The 15521-nt window shown below is 47.6% G+C and overlaps 1 protein-coding gene across 10 annotated transcripts in view; it reads right to left on the bottom strand.

The window, feature by feature from the left end:
- The window catches only part of Ttc7b (tetratricopeptide repeat domain 7B), a 213979-nt gene that overhangs the window by 153681 nt on the left and 44777 nt on the right, over positions 1–15521 (bottom strand). For 9 of the 10 annotated variants that reach the window (XM_048799179.1, XM_048799178.1, XM_048799184.1 and 6 more), the window contains exon 4: positions 8719–8840. The exons of the other annotated variant lie outside the window; for it this stretch is intronic. In XM_048799179.1, coding sequence (XP_048655136.1) covers positions 8719–8840 — 122 coding nt within the window. The remainder of the gene's footprint in view (positions 1–8718; positions 8841–15521) is intronic. 10 annotated transcript variants of the gene reach the window in all.

Genomic DNA, 15521 nt, shown 5'->3' on the forward strand with positions numbered 1-15521 from the left:
TCCTTAAAGATTTACATGCTCAGATAGAAGCCATGTCCTCAGCAACTTTGTCATGGAAACAATATCTTAGCTCCTGGTTCTTGGTACTTCCTGGTGGAAAACATTGTTAGTCTTTGTCTTTGCCATCATACTCATTGGCATATTCCTGTGCTATGGCATTTATTGCTGCATCAATATGGTTCCAGTACTAATGAATTCTTGTTTCTCTTATAGACCATCCATCACTCAAATGGCCCTCCAGACTATTACTTCTCAATCAGACTTCTATCATGGACCACTCGATAGACCCGATTTTTAAAGGGGGACTCCAAGCTGCTTGCCCCACATCATCCCTTTTCAGCCTGAAGAAGCCAGAAGGATCTTCTTCGCCCCCCTTCCTTACAGCAGTAAGGAGTTCCCAAATTAGAGGGGGAAATGAAGCCAGATTTAAAGTTAGGTAGTCAGCGTAGTTAGATAAATCGGGTCTAATGCCGAGTGAAATCTAAAATGGAGGCCATGCTGGCAATGATTCCGGAAACGCAGGACAACTCATGGAATGTTAATGAAGTCCCGAAAAGGCCCTAGGCCAAAGTCCACCTCAAATAAATGTTAATGAACAGCCCCCAGCAAAAAGGTGCTGACTCAGAAGTCCTTCCTGACCAGATTACTTCTTTGGCCCACCTGTGTCCCACCCCTCGGGCCTTCCCACCTACATTCCATCTCTGAAAGAACTATAAAAAGGGGAGACAACATCCCTTCCACGGATTCCACCTCTTGGGTCCCCTTCTTCCTCCAGGAGAAGTCTTTTCTGCTGTCCTTTAATAAACTTCTAATTTCTACTCTGAAAAAAAAAAAAAAAATAGATACTATATTATATAGGTAAGGGAAAAAAAAGTAGGACTGTCCCTTTCCCCTTTCCTGAAAGGCCTAGATCATTTGTGATTATTTTCCTGCTAACCTAAAAATTCCACAGGGCTCATTGCCCATCCCCATCCTAGTTCATACCACATAAATATTTGACAAATAAATGAATAAATAAGCAAACAAGTAAAGAATCTCTCTCTCCTCAAACCCCATTAAAATTGAAAATCACTATCCTAAACCAGTTAATCTTTCAGGGAATTCTAGTACTCAGTGGTGGGTGAAGGAATTACAGCCTGCCTTCCTAGAGGCAGCAGACAGCTGGGCAAAACCACGTGGGGAAGGGCCTAATGAGATGCAATGGCATTGCAGTTAGTTCACCCAGCTCCTCCGCACTGTGGAGCCTAAAGTACCTGCCCCATCTTAAAGTCAAAGACACACCAGCAGGCCTGCACCCATCTGGGCAAATGCTGACAGACCTTCCAGAGGCACAGGATTCTACTGTGCTGTTGAGTGCTGGCTCATGAAGTCCTGAAGCAGTGACCTGTCCCCCACAATTCATTACAGAGAACAGTGGTCTTGGAGTTTCATAATTAAAATAGATGAGGGTTCTTTTGTTTCCTGCCTTCATGATGGCTTGAAGGGGTGAGCCAGACCCAGTTCCATATAAGCAAAATGGATTTAGCTGACTGTTTTTATGATATAAATGACTGCATCTAGACCTTCTTTTAAAAGTCCTTATTTCCTAGTGTAAGCTATGCCTTCAAGCTGTACTACTGTGACTCCATATGTATGGGGAAGGGACTTGTTGGGCACACTCATTATGGTCTGAGTGGCAAGGGCAGTGGTCTGAGGTCTCAGCTCTGCAGCCACCCAGGTGTGTGAGCCTGAATAAACATCCAGACTCCTTGAGGCAGTGATTGGGCCTGACCTACATGTGAGGGCCTCAGTAAATGTTCACGGGTTGGTTACTGGATCCCATCTATAAAGAGCAGTGGCTGAAACAAATGCTCTCTAAACAAAGGCCCCAGGGTTTTCAGAATCAGTACCCACTGTCAGGTCCACTATGATGAAAGGGGCCCCTGTAGGAAATGACTCACGTGAAATGCTGGGAACAGTGAGCAAGGCTAATGGAGTCTCGCAAACCTGTGAATGCCTGAGTGACATGGGGCATCCCCAGGTGGCCCTGGCTCACAGGCAGCGGAAACGACACAGAACCCCCCTTCTGCGGCCCCCTCCCACATACTCCGCCTCTCCTTCCATCTTTCACTCTCCCACCTGGTTCCTATGGAGGTCAGAATGCAGCCTGTGGCCATGAAGCCATGTAAAATGGCCCAGGCTCCCCTGCTACGGGGGACATGAGCTGGTGGCACTACACTCTTGCCAAATGCACCACTCTGTCCTTGGCCTTCCCACTCCCCACCCTCATGAGCTAATGGCTCCTCCACACCTGAAGAATGGATTCTCTGTTTCTTAGCCTGGTGTTTAACCTGCTGTCCTTCCAGCATGAACTTCACCTTGGAAAAGAAAACCAGAGAGAAAGAGCGCTTGGGGAGAGTGGCCGCCACACACTGCTGTCACCCTTCCTGCAACCTGCTCTGCACTGTCCCCTAGCAGCTTCTGCCCCCACCGCCTCCTCGGGTCACGGCATCTTGTGTTCTCTACACTAGTGTTCACACTCGGAGCCTCTCTGCGACATTCTGCACAGCGACCGCGTCCTCCTTCCTGCACACGCCCCACTTGGCTCTCTGCCTTCTCCCTTCGCCAGCGTCCACCTCCTGCAGGTCTCCAGGCAGCCCCAGATTTCTCTTCTGCTCTATCCTCTGCCCCTCACAGAGCCCATCTGGTCCCCAGGCTTTACAGGTAATCAGTAGCTGAAACCTCTTCTTTCATGACTCAAGTTCAGCCTACCCCCGGGCTCCCGTATCCTCCAGCTGACGCTTCCACTTGGACTTGGCACAGGCATCTCAAACATAACCTGTCCATCTGACTTCCATTTCCCAAATCTAATCCTCTCATTGTCCCCACCCATCCAACCGACTGCTCTAGACTAACCCGGGAGTCATCACTGGCCTCTCCCTTCCCATGACCTGCTGCCAGCACAGACTGACCACCAGCTGCTCCTCACACACACCTCAGGTCCACCCCCTCTATCCGGTCTCCACTACAGCTGCCACCTCGGAGGTGGGCATCTAGTGTCTTGCCCATCAGTTATCACCTCCCCTTTGTACTAGTGCCTTGGGGATCTTCCTTTGGATAACTGTCATGCTCCGACTGTATGCTGCCATAGTAGACCTGGCTTTTCAGGGTCAGTATCTTAAGTTCCCCTTCTAACTATGCTTCAGCTATTGGACTACCTTCCCACTCCTTTTTTTCTCCTCCTCCTCCTCCTCCTCCTCCTCCTCCTCTTCCTCCTCCTCCTCCTTCTTCTTCTTTTTCCTGCTGTACTGGGGACCGACTCTAGGCCCTTATACATGCTAGGCAAATGATCTACCACTGAGCTGCCTCCTTGGCCCTTTTTATTTCACTTTGAGGCAGGGTCTTGCTAAGTTGCCCAGGTTGGTCTTGAATTTGTCATCCTCCTGCCTCAGCGTCCTGAGGAACTGGGATCATAGCTGTGTGCCCCATGCTCAGCTTCCTTTCAGCGTATTGAACACATCAAGTTCTCTCCTGGTTCAGGACCTGGGCCCTCTCTGGGCCCTCTTCCTGGAATACTCCTCCCCTGCCTGAGCGGCCCCCACGTTCCTCAGCCTTAGTCTCATCCCAGTGTCGCCTGGCCTGGCCGTGTGATCTGAGCAAAAGTGCTCAGCCACTTGCTTTCACTGCACTGATTCACTTCTCAGCACTTTGACCACTTATGATCACGCACCGGGGTTTACCTGCTTTTACCTGGCCTCCCTAGACAAGCACCCGCCCTGCGCCTAGACTCTCATATTCACCAACAGGTGCTGGAACGGAGCACAGCACTTCGCACATAGCAGTCCTGTGCTGAGAGGTTCGCATGAAACTCCCCAGATTTCTGTATGAATTCCCTCCAGGATACATACACAAAGGCCAAGTACAGTTCGGACTCCATCTTCCTCCCAGTCACTTAGAATGCCAACCCCCAACAGCCTCCCGAGTCTATCTGCATCTACACAATTTCAAGCCCATTTCTCCAAATCCTTACTCCCTTTTCCAAATCATGTGGCCATTCCAGCACAGCAGCCTTCCTGTTTGCTCCTGGGACCACCTGGACTTACCTTGTCACAACATGAAACTGCTTGTTTTAATTCTTAATTCTCCATGATTCTTTATTCCGTGAACTCCAGGGCAGGGACTCAGTCTTTCTTCCTCACCACTCTATCCTGACTACCTAAAATAGGGCCTGGCCCGGAGTGGCACACAATTAACCCTCACTGAATGGAAGAGCAAGAGGCCGCGCCAAGGACGGTAAGGGGGCGTGGCTGGAACCTCAGCTCATTTAGAGTCCTTGGTGCTCTTTCATTGCTGAATATTTTAAAGAACCATGATACGACCTTTAAAGTTACTAATGCTCATGTCTCACCCCTTTTCTTCTCCTACCACCTCCCGCAGGGCAAAGCCCATTTCTTTCTCATCTCTGTCTCTCTTGAAGACTGTCATGTTCAACAACTGCTGTGTATTAACTGCTCACCTTCTCTGCAATGGACTCAGAATGTCAAAAGTCATGTGAGGCTTAAGAAGTAGGTACTTCTTCCTGCTGCAAGAGGGAGATGGCCTGAAGCCAGATTGTAAAGAATGAGTGCCTAAGACACCAATGCATGGAGCCCTGAGCTGCGCTTCCTGGCCACACCTCCCCATGATGTCTCCCACAATCACACACACTCTGGAGCCTGTCTGCGGCCACTGCAGTCCCTGAGGTGATAAACCCCAGAGGCACCCCTCCTCAGCAGCCTGTGGGACACAGCAGGGCCTCGTTGCCCATTTTTCTGCCAAGGGTAGGCTACACTGAGCAGGGTAAATGGTGACAAAGTTTAATAAGATTATTTGGGAAGGTTAAAAACTTTTGGCAGCCAATGCATAGAGGTGATTTGTGGTCTGTGTTTGACCTTAAGAACAGAATCCAAAGCCTTTCCACACACTCTGTCCCCTGGGCTGGCCATAAGCCCCTCGGGGAACCTGCAATAGCTCCTGCCTGACTTGCTACTTTCTCTGAGTCAAAACTCAGTGCTGCACCCTAGCAACCAATGGCCACATCTCCTCCTGGCTTCAGTTTATCCCTACCAGCCCTGATAAAAACCCATCCAGAGCCGGGGACATGCACTGTTCTGCTCACCCAGAACATAAGCCACATTACTTGAGATGTCCTTCACTACCCTTTGTTTACAAAGGATGGTTAGCTAGTCCTAAGATAAATGCAGCAAATGAGTGGCACCCCAAATCCAAGCCTCCCCGGCAAGTCAAGTGGGGAGTCACACTTTTCTTCTCCCTGGAAGGCTGAAGAGAATGGGAATGAGGCCAACTCCCAGCCACTGGTGAGCTACCACTGAAGACCCCGTCCTGCCACAGTTGGACCATTAGGCCATCAGCAACCAGGCATTAACCAAGCTGACACCAGCAGTCACTGTGGATAACGCCCTGCCTCCAAGCCCTGGCAGCATGAGGCCCAGCAATCAAGTGCACAATGCCTACTCCTGTGACCTTCTACTTCAGCTGGACTTTGGCGTTACTCTGGTCCCACTTTCAGCCAGGAAACTGGCGGGCACCATCAGTACTGGAAGTCACAGTTTGCTGACTGTCATCTGCCCCTGCTTCACCACATGGCCCGCGAGCCTTTACTTTCTTGTTCCTTCCCACAGCTCCTGCAGTAGGTGGCATTAGCCCCAATTCACAGATAAAGAAACTGAGGTCCCACAAGTAAACAGGCTGTTCCAAGTCCAGGTCTAGCCTGAGCCCCTTGTTGCCCCTCATACAAAAGTGTGCTGGGGTGAGGAAATTCTGAGAATCCAGAGGCAAGAGTCCTGGCCTGGGGCCAGAGCTCCCTGGTTCTACCCTCTGTAGAGACTTGACAAGATTCTTTTCACCCTTAAGAAGATTTTGCTGCCACCCAGAGGGATAAGAGAAACAGATGTGAAATAGAGGTGGGTGCATTCCAATTGGACCATACCAGTGTCTCTTGGGGCCAGAGACGGAGCATGGTACAGGCCCAGATGGCAGCCATGGAGGAGGAGAGGGAGGGAAAGGAAGGAAGAGAGGGAGAAGGAGGAAGTGGGGGCACAATGGGGGAACAGGGGAAGAAGAGAATAACAAAGAAACTTCTGTGTGCTACCGGAAAAGACTAAGCAGAAACTGCCCCAGCAAAGGCAGTTTTTCCAGACCTGGGGGTCAAGTGCTCCTCACCAGCCCCACTCAAGGCTCAGTGGTAAAAGGACTGAGGTCAGAAACCTGGAACCCAGGGTACTGTGTGCCCTGCAGCAAATCACATGCCAGATTTGGACTCCTGTGAAATCGTGGAGATGCAAGGTGGCAGTGGAGAGGGAAGAGAGAACTGGAGCAGCAGTGAGGACGGAGAGAAGTCACCTGCAGACCTAACAGTGCCCCTAAGAGCAAAGGCGCTGGAGGGCCAGGAACTTCCTGGCATGGGGTTTTCAGGAGGATACTCAAGGTCACCAGTTTGGTGGTAACTCCTGGAAAAGATGGGAGAGTTAGAAGAGTAAGATTCATTCCATAACCCAGTGAGTCCTTGGGAACGGTAACCCCAAAGCTGAGCATATATTTAATTATATCACTAAAGAAGTAAGATGTAGTTTTCCTATTTCCACCTCTTACCGCCAAACTCTTCTATCCTGTATTTTCCTACACTGACAGTCCATCCTGTCCACCATCCTTCCAGACACATAGAGGAAAAGTCCAGAAAAACAAAAATGGAGTGAGATACAAGGAGCAAATACATCAGAAGATGGAACTGTGGGAAGCCCTGGGGCTGAGAGACAGCAGCTCCCTCCATTCTCCTGTGGCATCCACTGACCAATGACCATGTGGCTCTTGCACCCTGAATAACCCACTGGTAAGAGGCATCTGATGGCCCCTTGGCATGTCCAAACCCTCCCACTGGTCTCTTCTGTTCACATTTCATGGTCTCAACACTGGCCCCCACCTCTACCTACCAAGAGTAACCTCCCACTACTGCCACCAACCCCAGCCTCTAGAACCCTGCAGCTGGCAGGGACCTTTTAGAGTACTTGGTTCTTGGAACACAGTGATAAGAGCAAGAGGATAAGAAAAGACTTACAAGGGCAACAGACCCTGACAGCTGCATCAATGAACTTGAGCAAAGTTAAATAAGAAATCAGTCAGGAAGCAATCCCCAGCATGTAACCTGTCCTCTAGTGCAAACCTCTCATGATTATATTGTAGTTGGATTTCTGGGGGCAGCCAACCTTTCAGGGACTGAGGTCAGAGCCCAACAGTCCTGCTTCTTCCTCTCCAAGGAATAGGCTTCAAAGATGAAAAATAACTTATCTGGACCAAACTGATCAATCTCACAGAAAGCATTTTCAGTAGAAGGTATTGGTTCAGCCCCCCTGGGAGCCCACAGGGGACTGATTCCTGTGGGTTTCCATATCAATACATCCACACAGGTTAGAGGGGAGCAAGGGTTGGGGGGTTCCTCTGTGACAACCACCATTTTTTGTAAAATGGGAGAAGAAACAGATCATTAGAATGATATTCCATGTTCCCTCCCTTCCCCCTCTCTTTACAACAGACAAGAGCATCTTAGTCTAGAGGGCATGCACCATTACTCAGAGATCTCAGGCAACAGCAGATGAGATCAAACTTGAAAGCATATTTGTGCCAAAGCCATCAAGCCACTGCAAACTTCGGGGTGTTGATCCTGACCTTTTGTGGTCTTTGCTGAGCTGAACCGGTGGCCTTTGGAGCAAAGCAGGCCTTTCCTCCCAGACAGTTAAATAGGATTTGGAAAACAGGCATTTATTCTCAACAGATGCAAATGGATGGTCGCAGCGCTGGCTGCCAGGCAGATGGAATCCAACTGCTGTGAGCTACACCCCAAGGTTTGAAGCTCTAAAAATGAAGAGACAGCAGCTCTGCTGTTCATTTTTCCAGAAGCTGGGACTTGTGTCCCCTCTGCCAATTAAAACACTACTGGACTACTGCTCCTAGAGGAAGGGGTCCAGCTCCCAGGGGCCTCCCATGCAAAGCTGGAGGAGCTGCAGAGGAACAGATACCTACTGTTGGTCTCCATGCACATCTATCCTGCAGCACAATGTCAAAACAAGGGACAACTCAAGAGATGTGGAACAGAATCAGCACGTTTCTCACAACAGCAACACACCAGGAAAACAGACATGAATGCATTAGAGAGCCCCCTCCCACATGTGCTCCTCAACCCATTCCAAAAGCAGCTCAAGTAGAATGGAGAACGCGCGTTCTTACAGACACACCCACCTGCACAAACCCTGCCTAGGATGTGGCAAATGCGATCCTCTGAGCTCATCAGTCATTGAAAGGGGATGCTTTTGTGTGCCTGAGTTTCCAGTTTGTTAAGTTTTTCCTTGACAACATGGGGAGGCCTGTGCAGTGCCTCTCGCAAGGAGGAAGGGCACCAAAACTTGGCCCCATGAGACACACCCGCCTGGGTTTGGTTTCCCAACCTGTGGCTCAGTCAATAAATGCCCTCCTTCTTCTCTTACCCCTCCTTCAAATTTCATGGGAAAGCAAGAGGGCCAGGTGGAGAGGAGACAACAAGAAGAGCCAGAGCTCGTTCTTTTTAAAAAATATTCCAATTGTAGTTCATATTTAAAATTACTTCATTATAGTAACTAAACTGAAGACAGCAGTAAAAGTCTATTATCCTTATTTAGGATGTGGATTGAAAAAATGAAGAACGCTTACCCATTTTTGAAATAGAGGACATGGGCTCTCTGAAGTCCTGTTTCTAGGAAAAAACCTAGTTCTTGATCGTGGGGAGCAGGGCCGGGCTTAGGACTTCTGTTTTGGATATTAGTAAGTATTACCTAGAAGGGGAGAAAATGGGAAACTAATCAGATGCACATCCACACCTGCGTCCTACACACCCCGGTCCAGTGCACGGCTCGGCTTACAAACCCAACCTCCTTCCCTGGGATCAACATAGGGGTGCGGTGCAAAAGTGCAAGCATCAGGAGAGCAGAGAATGGCTTCCACGGGATAGGGAGCAGCTGGCAACCCAGTGGCCCTCACGGCCCTCCTGGCACTGAGAGCTGAGGCAGGAGGGGCACTGCTGAGTGGACAGTGCTGGGAGAAGCATTAGAGGTGGAACACTGCTGAATGCCAGCATGCTAACAGGTAGGCTGAGTAACACGGACGCAGGTCCCAGCAAAGGGCACAAAGACATCGTCCACCAACGGCTAAGGTCACCACACAGCTCCAGCACGGCATGAGCCCAAGGAGCTCCAACGAACAGTCTAATAAAGCATTTCTCAAAGAAAAACCTACTTGTGGCCATATAAAAACCAAATAAGGGTGCAAACATACTGCCTGCATTTGCTGGAGTCAGCAGGACTTTAAAAGACCCAGTTGTTAGCCAGACCCCAAATATGAAAGAGGTCTTAAAATTATTCTCCAAATGGAGCTGAAGCAATTTTCTGGTTCTCTAACCTGCAAGCTTTGGGGAAAGAAAAGTAGAAGGCAACAGTGGATGCGGCACTGAGGAGTAAATCCAGGTGGTCTACCCTTGCAACCACACCACATTGCAACATCTTATCAAAGGCCCTGCTCCTTCCGCCTTGGTGCTTGACTCAGCACTGCTCACCCGTGCTCCTCCCCTCTAGGACTCACACCTCCACTCCACTGCAGGGTTCTCCTCCATACATGCGCACAGTGTTGGAGATGCGCAGGGCATCATCTTTTCCTTTCTCTCTTAAGAACCTCTTGAAGTGACCTCTACCATGCCTAAGAGCTTCAAAAATCAGCAGTATGCTGCCAAGTCCCAAATTTAACCTCTAGTCCAGGTCTCTCTGCATTTCAAACTCAGATAATAGCTGACTATATCACTTGGAAATCCAACACTGAAACTTTCAAAATGAAAATAATTTTGTAAAAAAAGAGATCATGTTATATATACACCAGCTCTAAATTTAACATTACATTTAATTTAGTTAAATTTGAGAGAAGAAACTGAAGTGTAACCATAATCATTCAACTTCAGAAAAATGTTTTTATTCCTGTAGTTAATTAAAAGTCTCTCTACAGTTAAAAGTATATATTCTGTTTATGATGTGTATGTATATGTACACACACACAGAGTAGAACACTATTTTTACCTACATGTTTCACCTTTATACAGTGTCTATCAGCACATGATACTGATGGAGAAATTAATACATTCATATTTTCTACTTTGCCTTTTCCTGTAGTCCTACATTTTTATCACATTACCAGTTTTATATTTCAGCCTCCCATATTGGTTATATTACTATTTTTATATTGCCATAAAAATATGCATGCCATAAATATGTGGGGGTGTTGTTTTCTTTTCAAAGAATACTAATTGGGGGGTATTTTTTTGTTTTTTGCAGTTTTGAGACTAAATCAGGATCTTGCTTGTGCCCAGCAAGCACTCTACCCACTAAGCCTCCCCAAGTCCCGTGCACTGTCTTGATAACTGGGGTATTTAAAGGCCAGGAAGTAGGAGTCATTCAAATTTTTGAACGAGCTTGTCAGTTTTTGCAAAAGGGCAACTCACATTTTCAGAGGGATTGGGTTGAATTTGTAGATCAATTTGGACAGTGCAACTATTTTAATAAATAAGATATTTCAATGCATGCACATTTACCTAGGTCTTCCTTAATTTCTTTAAACAATGTCTTTTACTTTTTAATGTACATTTTAATATGTTAAATTTATTCCCATGAATTTTATCATTTTGATGCCATTAAAAGTGGAATTGTTTTCTTAATTTTCTTTTTGGATTATTCATTGCTAGTGCACAGAAACACGTGATTTTGATATTTGATGCTGAATCCTAACCTTGCTAAACTTGCTGATTAGTTCTAGTAGCTTTTTGTGTGTGTGTGGCGGCGGGGGGGTTCCTTCGGATTTTCTATATACAAAATCATGTCATCTTCCTTTCCAGTCAGGATGCCCTTTATTACTTTTTCTTGCCTAACAGCACTGTTTAGAACGCCTATTTCAATATTTAGCAGAAGTGACTAGCAAGAAATCCTATCCTGTACATGGAAAGCAACCAGTCTTTCACCATTAAATACATACATTATTAGATGTGGGCCTTTTTTTTTTTTAATAAATGCCCCATATCAGGTTGAGTAAGTTCCCTCCTATTTCTAGTTTGTTTGGCATTTTTGTTTTTAAATCATGAAAGGGTTTTAGATTTTATCAAATGCTTTCTCTGGATCTGTCAAGTTGATCATGTGATTTCTTTCTTTACATATTGATATGCTGAATCACATTAATTATTGGATGTTAAACCACCTTTCCTTCCTAAATCTCTCTGGGTTATGATATATAATATTTTTACAGATGCTCCTATATTTAATTCCAATAAACACATACTCAGTTGAAAACATCATAGGTTGGAAATGCATTTTATACAACTGACCTGTTGAACATCATGACACAGCCTAGTCGACTGTAAAGATGCTCAGAGCACAGAAGAACCAACAGCTGGGCAAACTCATGTAACACAAGCCTATTTTATGATAAAATGTTGAATGACTCATGCAATTCATTGAATGCTTGTGTCAGAAACAGTACGCTGTGCAGAGGTGTACGTCTAGATCAGAACACCACTCACCACAGCTGCCCCGCATGGGGGGAAAGTATCAGGCTGTTTATTATTAGTTTAGGAAAATATCAAAATTCAATATTCAAAGTACAGTTTCTAATAAGCATGTATTGCTTTCCCACCACTGTAACGTTGAAAGTCTAAATGTTATAGTTGACACCATTTGTGTACATCACATGATTCAATTTACTTGTGTTTTGCTGAAAGACAGTGGAATGAGATGGACACCATTACCCTAAGTACATGTATGAAGACATGAATGGTGTGAATATACTTTGTATATAACCAGAAAAAATAAATACACAAAAAAGAAAGTTTTTGCATCTATATTCAGAGATACTGGTTTCATAAAATGAGTTAGGAAGTGTTTTCTTTTTATGTTCTGGGAATCTGTGTGGTATTGGTATCACTTCTTCCTTAAACACTAGTGGAATTCATCAATGGAGCCAAGAAGACCTATAGTTATCATTATGGGGAGGTTTTTAGCTACAAATTCAATTTTTACAATGAATAGAGGGATATTTAGGGCTACCTATTCCTGCTTGGGTGAGCTTTGGTAGTTTGACTAGTTCAGGGAATTTGCTTATTTTTCTATAAGTGATCAGATTTATTGGCATAACACTGTTCCTAATTTTCCCCTACAACCTTTTGATCTCTGTACAATCTATATAAGTGTCTCATCACTTTTGGGCCTTAGTAATATGTGTTTTCTTTCTTTTATTCTTATTCAGTCTTGTTAGAGATTTATGAGTTTTATTGATCTTTTCAAAAGACCAGTTTGGTCTTTTGAAAGACTAATTTTGCTGATTTCTGGTCTTAATCTTTTAATATTTCCTTCCTTCTGCTTGCTTTGGTTTTAATTTATTCTTCTTTTTCTACTTTCTTGAGTTAGAGGCTTAGATCAACTACACACATTTTTAGGAATATAATGTCTTATTGACAAATTGCCCCCGTTTATTAGGTAATGTCACCCTTTGACTCTTGTAATCGTCTTTATTCCTAAGTAAACATTTTAAGACAGACATTTTAGCATTCTCTTGATTATCATTTGCATGGAACACAGTTTTATTATTTGTCTTCTTATATGTCAATATTTAAAGTGGTTTTCTCAGACATAGTGTATAGCCACATCTTGCTTTTCTGTTCAATCAGAAAATCTATGCCTTTAATTGGAATGCTTAGGCCATTTACATTTAAAACTCATATTAAATGTCTCATTTTAGAAAAACATTTTAATTTTTCTCTTCCAGTCCTTTAGAGGTGCTATAGTTTGGATATGAAGTGTCTCCCAGAGGTACCCTGACATTCAGGTGAAACTTAAAAAACTGGAACGGGGACCCTTGACCCCTCAGAGTGAAGTCCTAGCCACAGCCTTTAAGGGGTACCATAACCGGGATGAGAAGGCCAGAGAGCAAAAAACCCAGATGCTGGCACAGGCTCTACGGGGACCGACCCCACAGGCCCCTTCATTTCCGGCCAAATGTCCACCACCCAAGATGGCCCCTGGGCCCTGTTTTAAGTGTGGGACAGAGGAACACTGGGCACAAGAGTGCCCGAATCCCAGGCCACCTACACATCCATGCCCTAAATGCCAATTAAGGGGTCACTGGGCCATGGACTGTCCCGGCCCCCGAAAGGGGAGCTGGATCCACCCCAAGCCCAGACCTGGATCTTTTGGGGCTGACAACGGACAACTGAAGGGGCCTTGGGACTCCCTCCCTGATGACCACCATCAACTTTCAGGAGCCCAGGGTCACTATTATGGTGGATGGACACCCAATTAACTTCCTTTTAGACACAGGGGACACTTACTCAGTCTTGAGGGAGTTTTGGGGACCACTGTTCCACCCTGTTCCCCCATTGTCGGGGCTGGGAAACAAACGATCCTTTGCCTTAAAACCCTCACGCTCTCTTGTAGGTTTCACCACTATCCTTTCTCCCACCAGTTTTTGGTATTGCCCCAATGCCCCATTCCCCTGTTGGAAAGGGACATGTCAGCCAAATTCCATGCCTCCATCACACTCCGTCCCAGCCTTTCTCTTATCCTCACTCTTGCAGAATCAACCCACATGTCCATAGGTTCCCCTCCTTCTCTCCCTCCAGAGGTAAACCCTCGAGTTTGGGACATTTCCACCCCTTCTCTGGTTCACTGTGTCCCTGTCAGAATTCATCTTAAGGACCCTCAGCATTTCCCTTGTCAACCTCAATACCCTCTTCCAACTTCCACATTCCCTGGGATCTACATCCCCTATCACCCCACCTCTTCAGGAAGGTAGAACGTGGCAACTGCACCCTAAAGGACACCCCCACCAAGCTCCCCCTCGAACCACATCTCCACTGGGTCAAACTTCTCCCAGTCGCCCTGTCTCGCCTTCCGGCACTCCCCAAAGGCCAACTCAAACGTCCCCTTTTGAGGTGATGTATGAACGCCCACCCCTGCCACCTGGGGTGACCCCTTCACCCTGCATCCTTCCAGAACATCTCAGTCATCTCCTTCTTAGATTCATCGAAGACAGATTTGGAAACACCAGGAAAGTCGATGACCTGATCCCTCCAGGCCACGCGTCTCTTTCCCCTTAACCCTGGGTGACTGGGAATATTTCTCTCCTCCTCCTGGTGACATGCCTACCCTGACACCTATCTGGAAGGGCCCCTAAGGGTCATCTTATGTACTCCCACCACTGCCCGCCTACAGGATCCCCAGGCAAACTGGCTTCATGGATTCACATTTCCAGGCTGAAACCGGGCGGCCTCCGACAGGAGGAGCCCAGGCTGACGCCCACCGTCCTCCTCCCACAGACACGTCCGCTGCACGGCCCGAGAGTCCCCTAAAGCTCCACCTCTCACCCAAGGGTCCTTCCCCCTGCCCGAGGAGGACCTTCCTCATCCCGACAAACCCTCCCAACCTCAGGCCCCACTCTAGCCCCCCGCCCAACTCCTGGCGGCCCTCCTGGCCCACCTCCTCACGCCCACCCCGTCTGCTTCTCAGACACGGTTGCCCTCTCCCTGGACTCCCTGTGTGGGGCCTCTCTACGTGTCACAAGCCCCTGCGGAAGCACAGGCAACACGACTAACCAGACCTTCACCAGCCCTCCCCAGGGGTTTCCAGCTACTGCTCCCCCGGAGGACACCGGTCCCTAGTGAAGGCCCCACCAAGGGCTGAGGGCACTTCGCATCATGGATGTGGAGCTACACAACGGAAACACGACTGCGAACGTCACTAGCCTGTCACCCGGGGCCAGGCCCACTCGCTCTCGCTGGCCTTTTCTCAGCCAGTCCCTCTCACTGGACCTCCGGCCAGGAGCTCATGTGGCGTCTCCTCCTCCCTCTTCTTCTCTCGGCCTTGGGGTACCTTGGTGTTTTTAGGCTCACATGGGGCACACCTCCAACCGGACAGCTGGCTGACTCCCCCATTTGCAGGGACAAGGATTGGGTGGAGACTATCCATGACCTATGGCTTCGAGGAGCTTTCATTGATTTCGGCCCCAAGGAAACTCACATCTCCAGCGCCCTGGCCTTCACAGCCATGCTTCCTTGTCCCGCACCCTGGCCATCCCTCCCTTCCTTCACACCCGGTGTCCCTCGCCAGTAGGAAGTAGCCAGACATCTCATCGCCCTGCTCCCAACACAAAAACTAAAAGGAGTAATGACGGGTGTGTGGCAGAGTCCCTGCCAAAGCGAAGTTTCCGTCTTGCGAGAACACCACGGACTCCCGTACCCTCCCCCTCCTCTCTGAAGAGCGCCAAATTCAAGTTTTCTAGACCAACCCCCGCTGGACACACAGTGTTCGCTCGCTGTTCCTGAGCCATCCTGCCAATCAGCACCCGACACGTCACCTAGGCAACCCTTCTTAAGCCCAAGCTTGCAAGCTCTCGCTCTCTGCCGTCTTCCTCTCTGCCCTCTTCCTCCTCCT

Source organism: Marmota marmota, unplaced genomic scaffold (assembly GCF_001458135.2).
Source record: "Marmota marmota marmota unplaced genomic scaffold, marMar, whole genome shotgun sequence".
Lineage (NCBI taxonomy): Eukaryota > Metazoa > Chordata > Mammalia > Rodentia > Sciuridae > Marmota > Marmota marmota.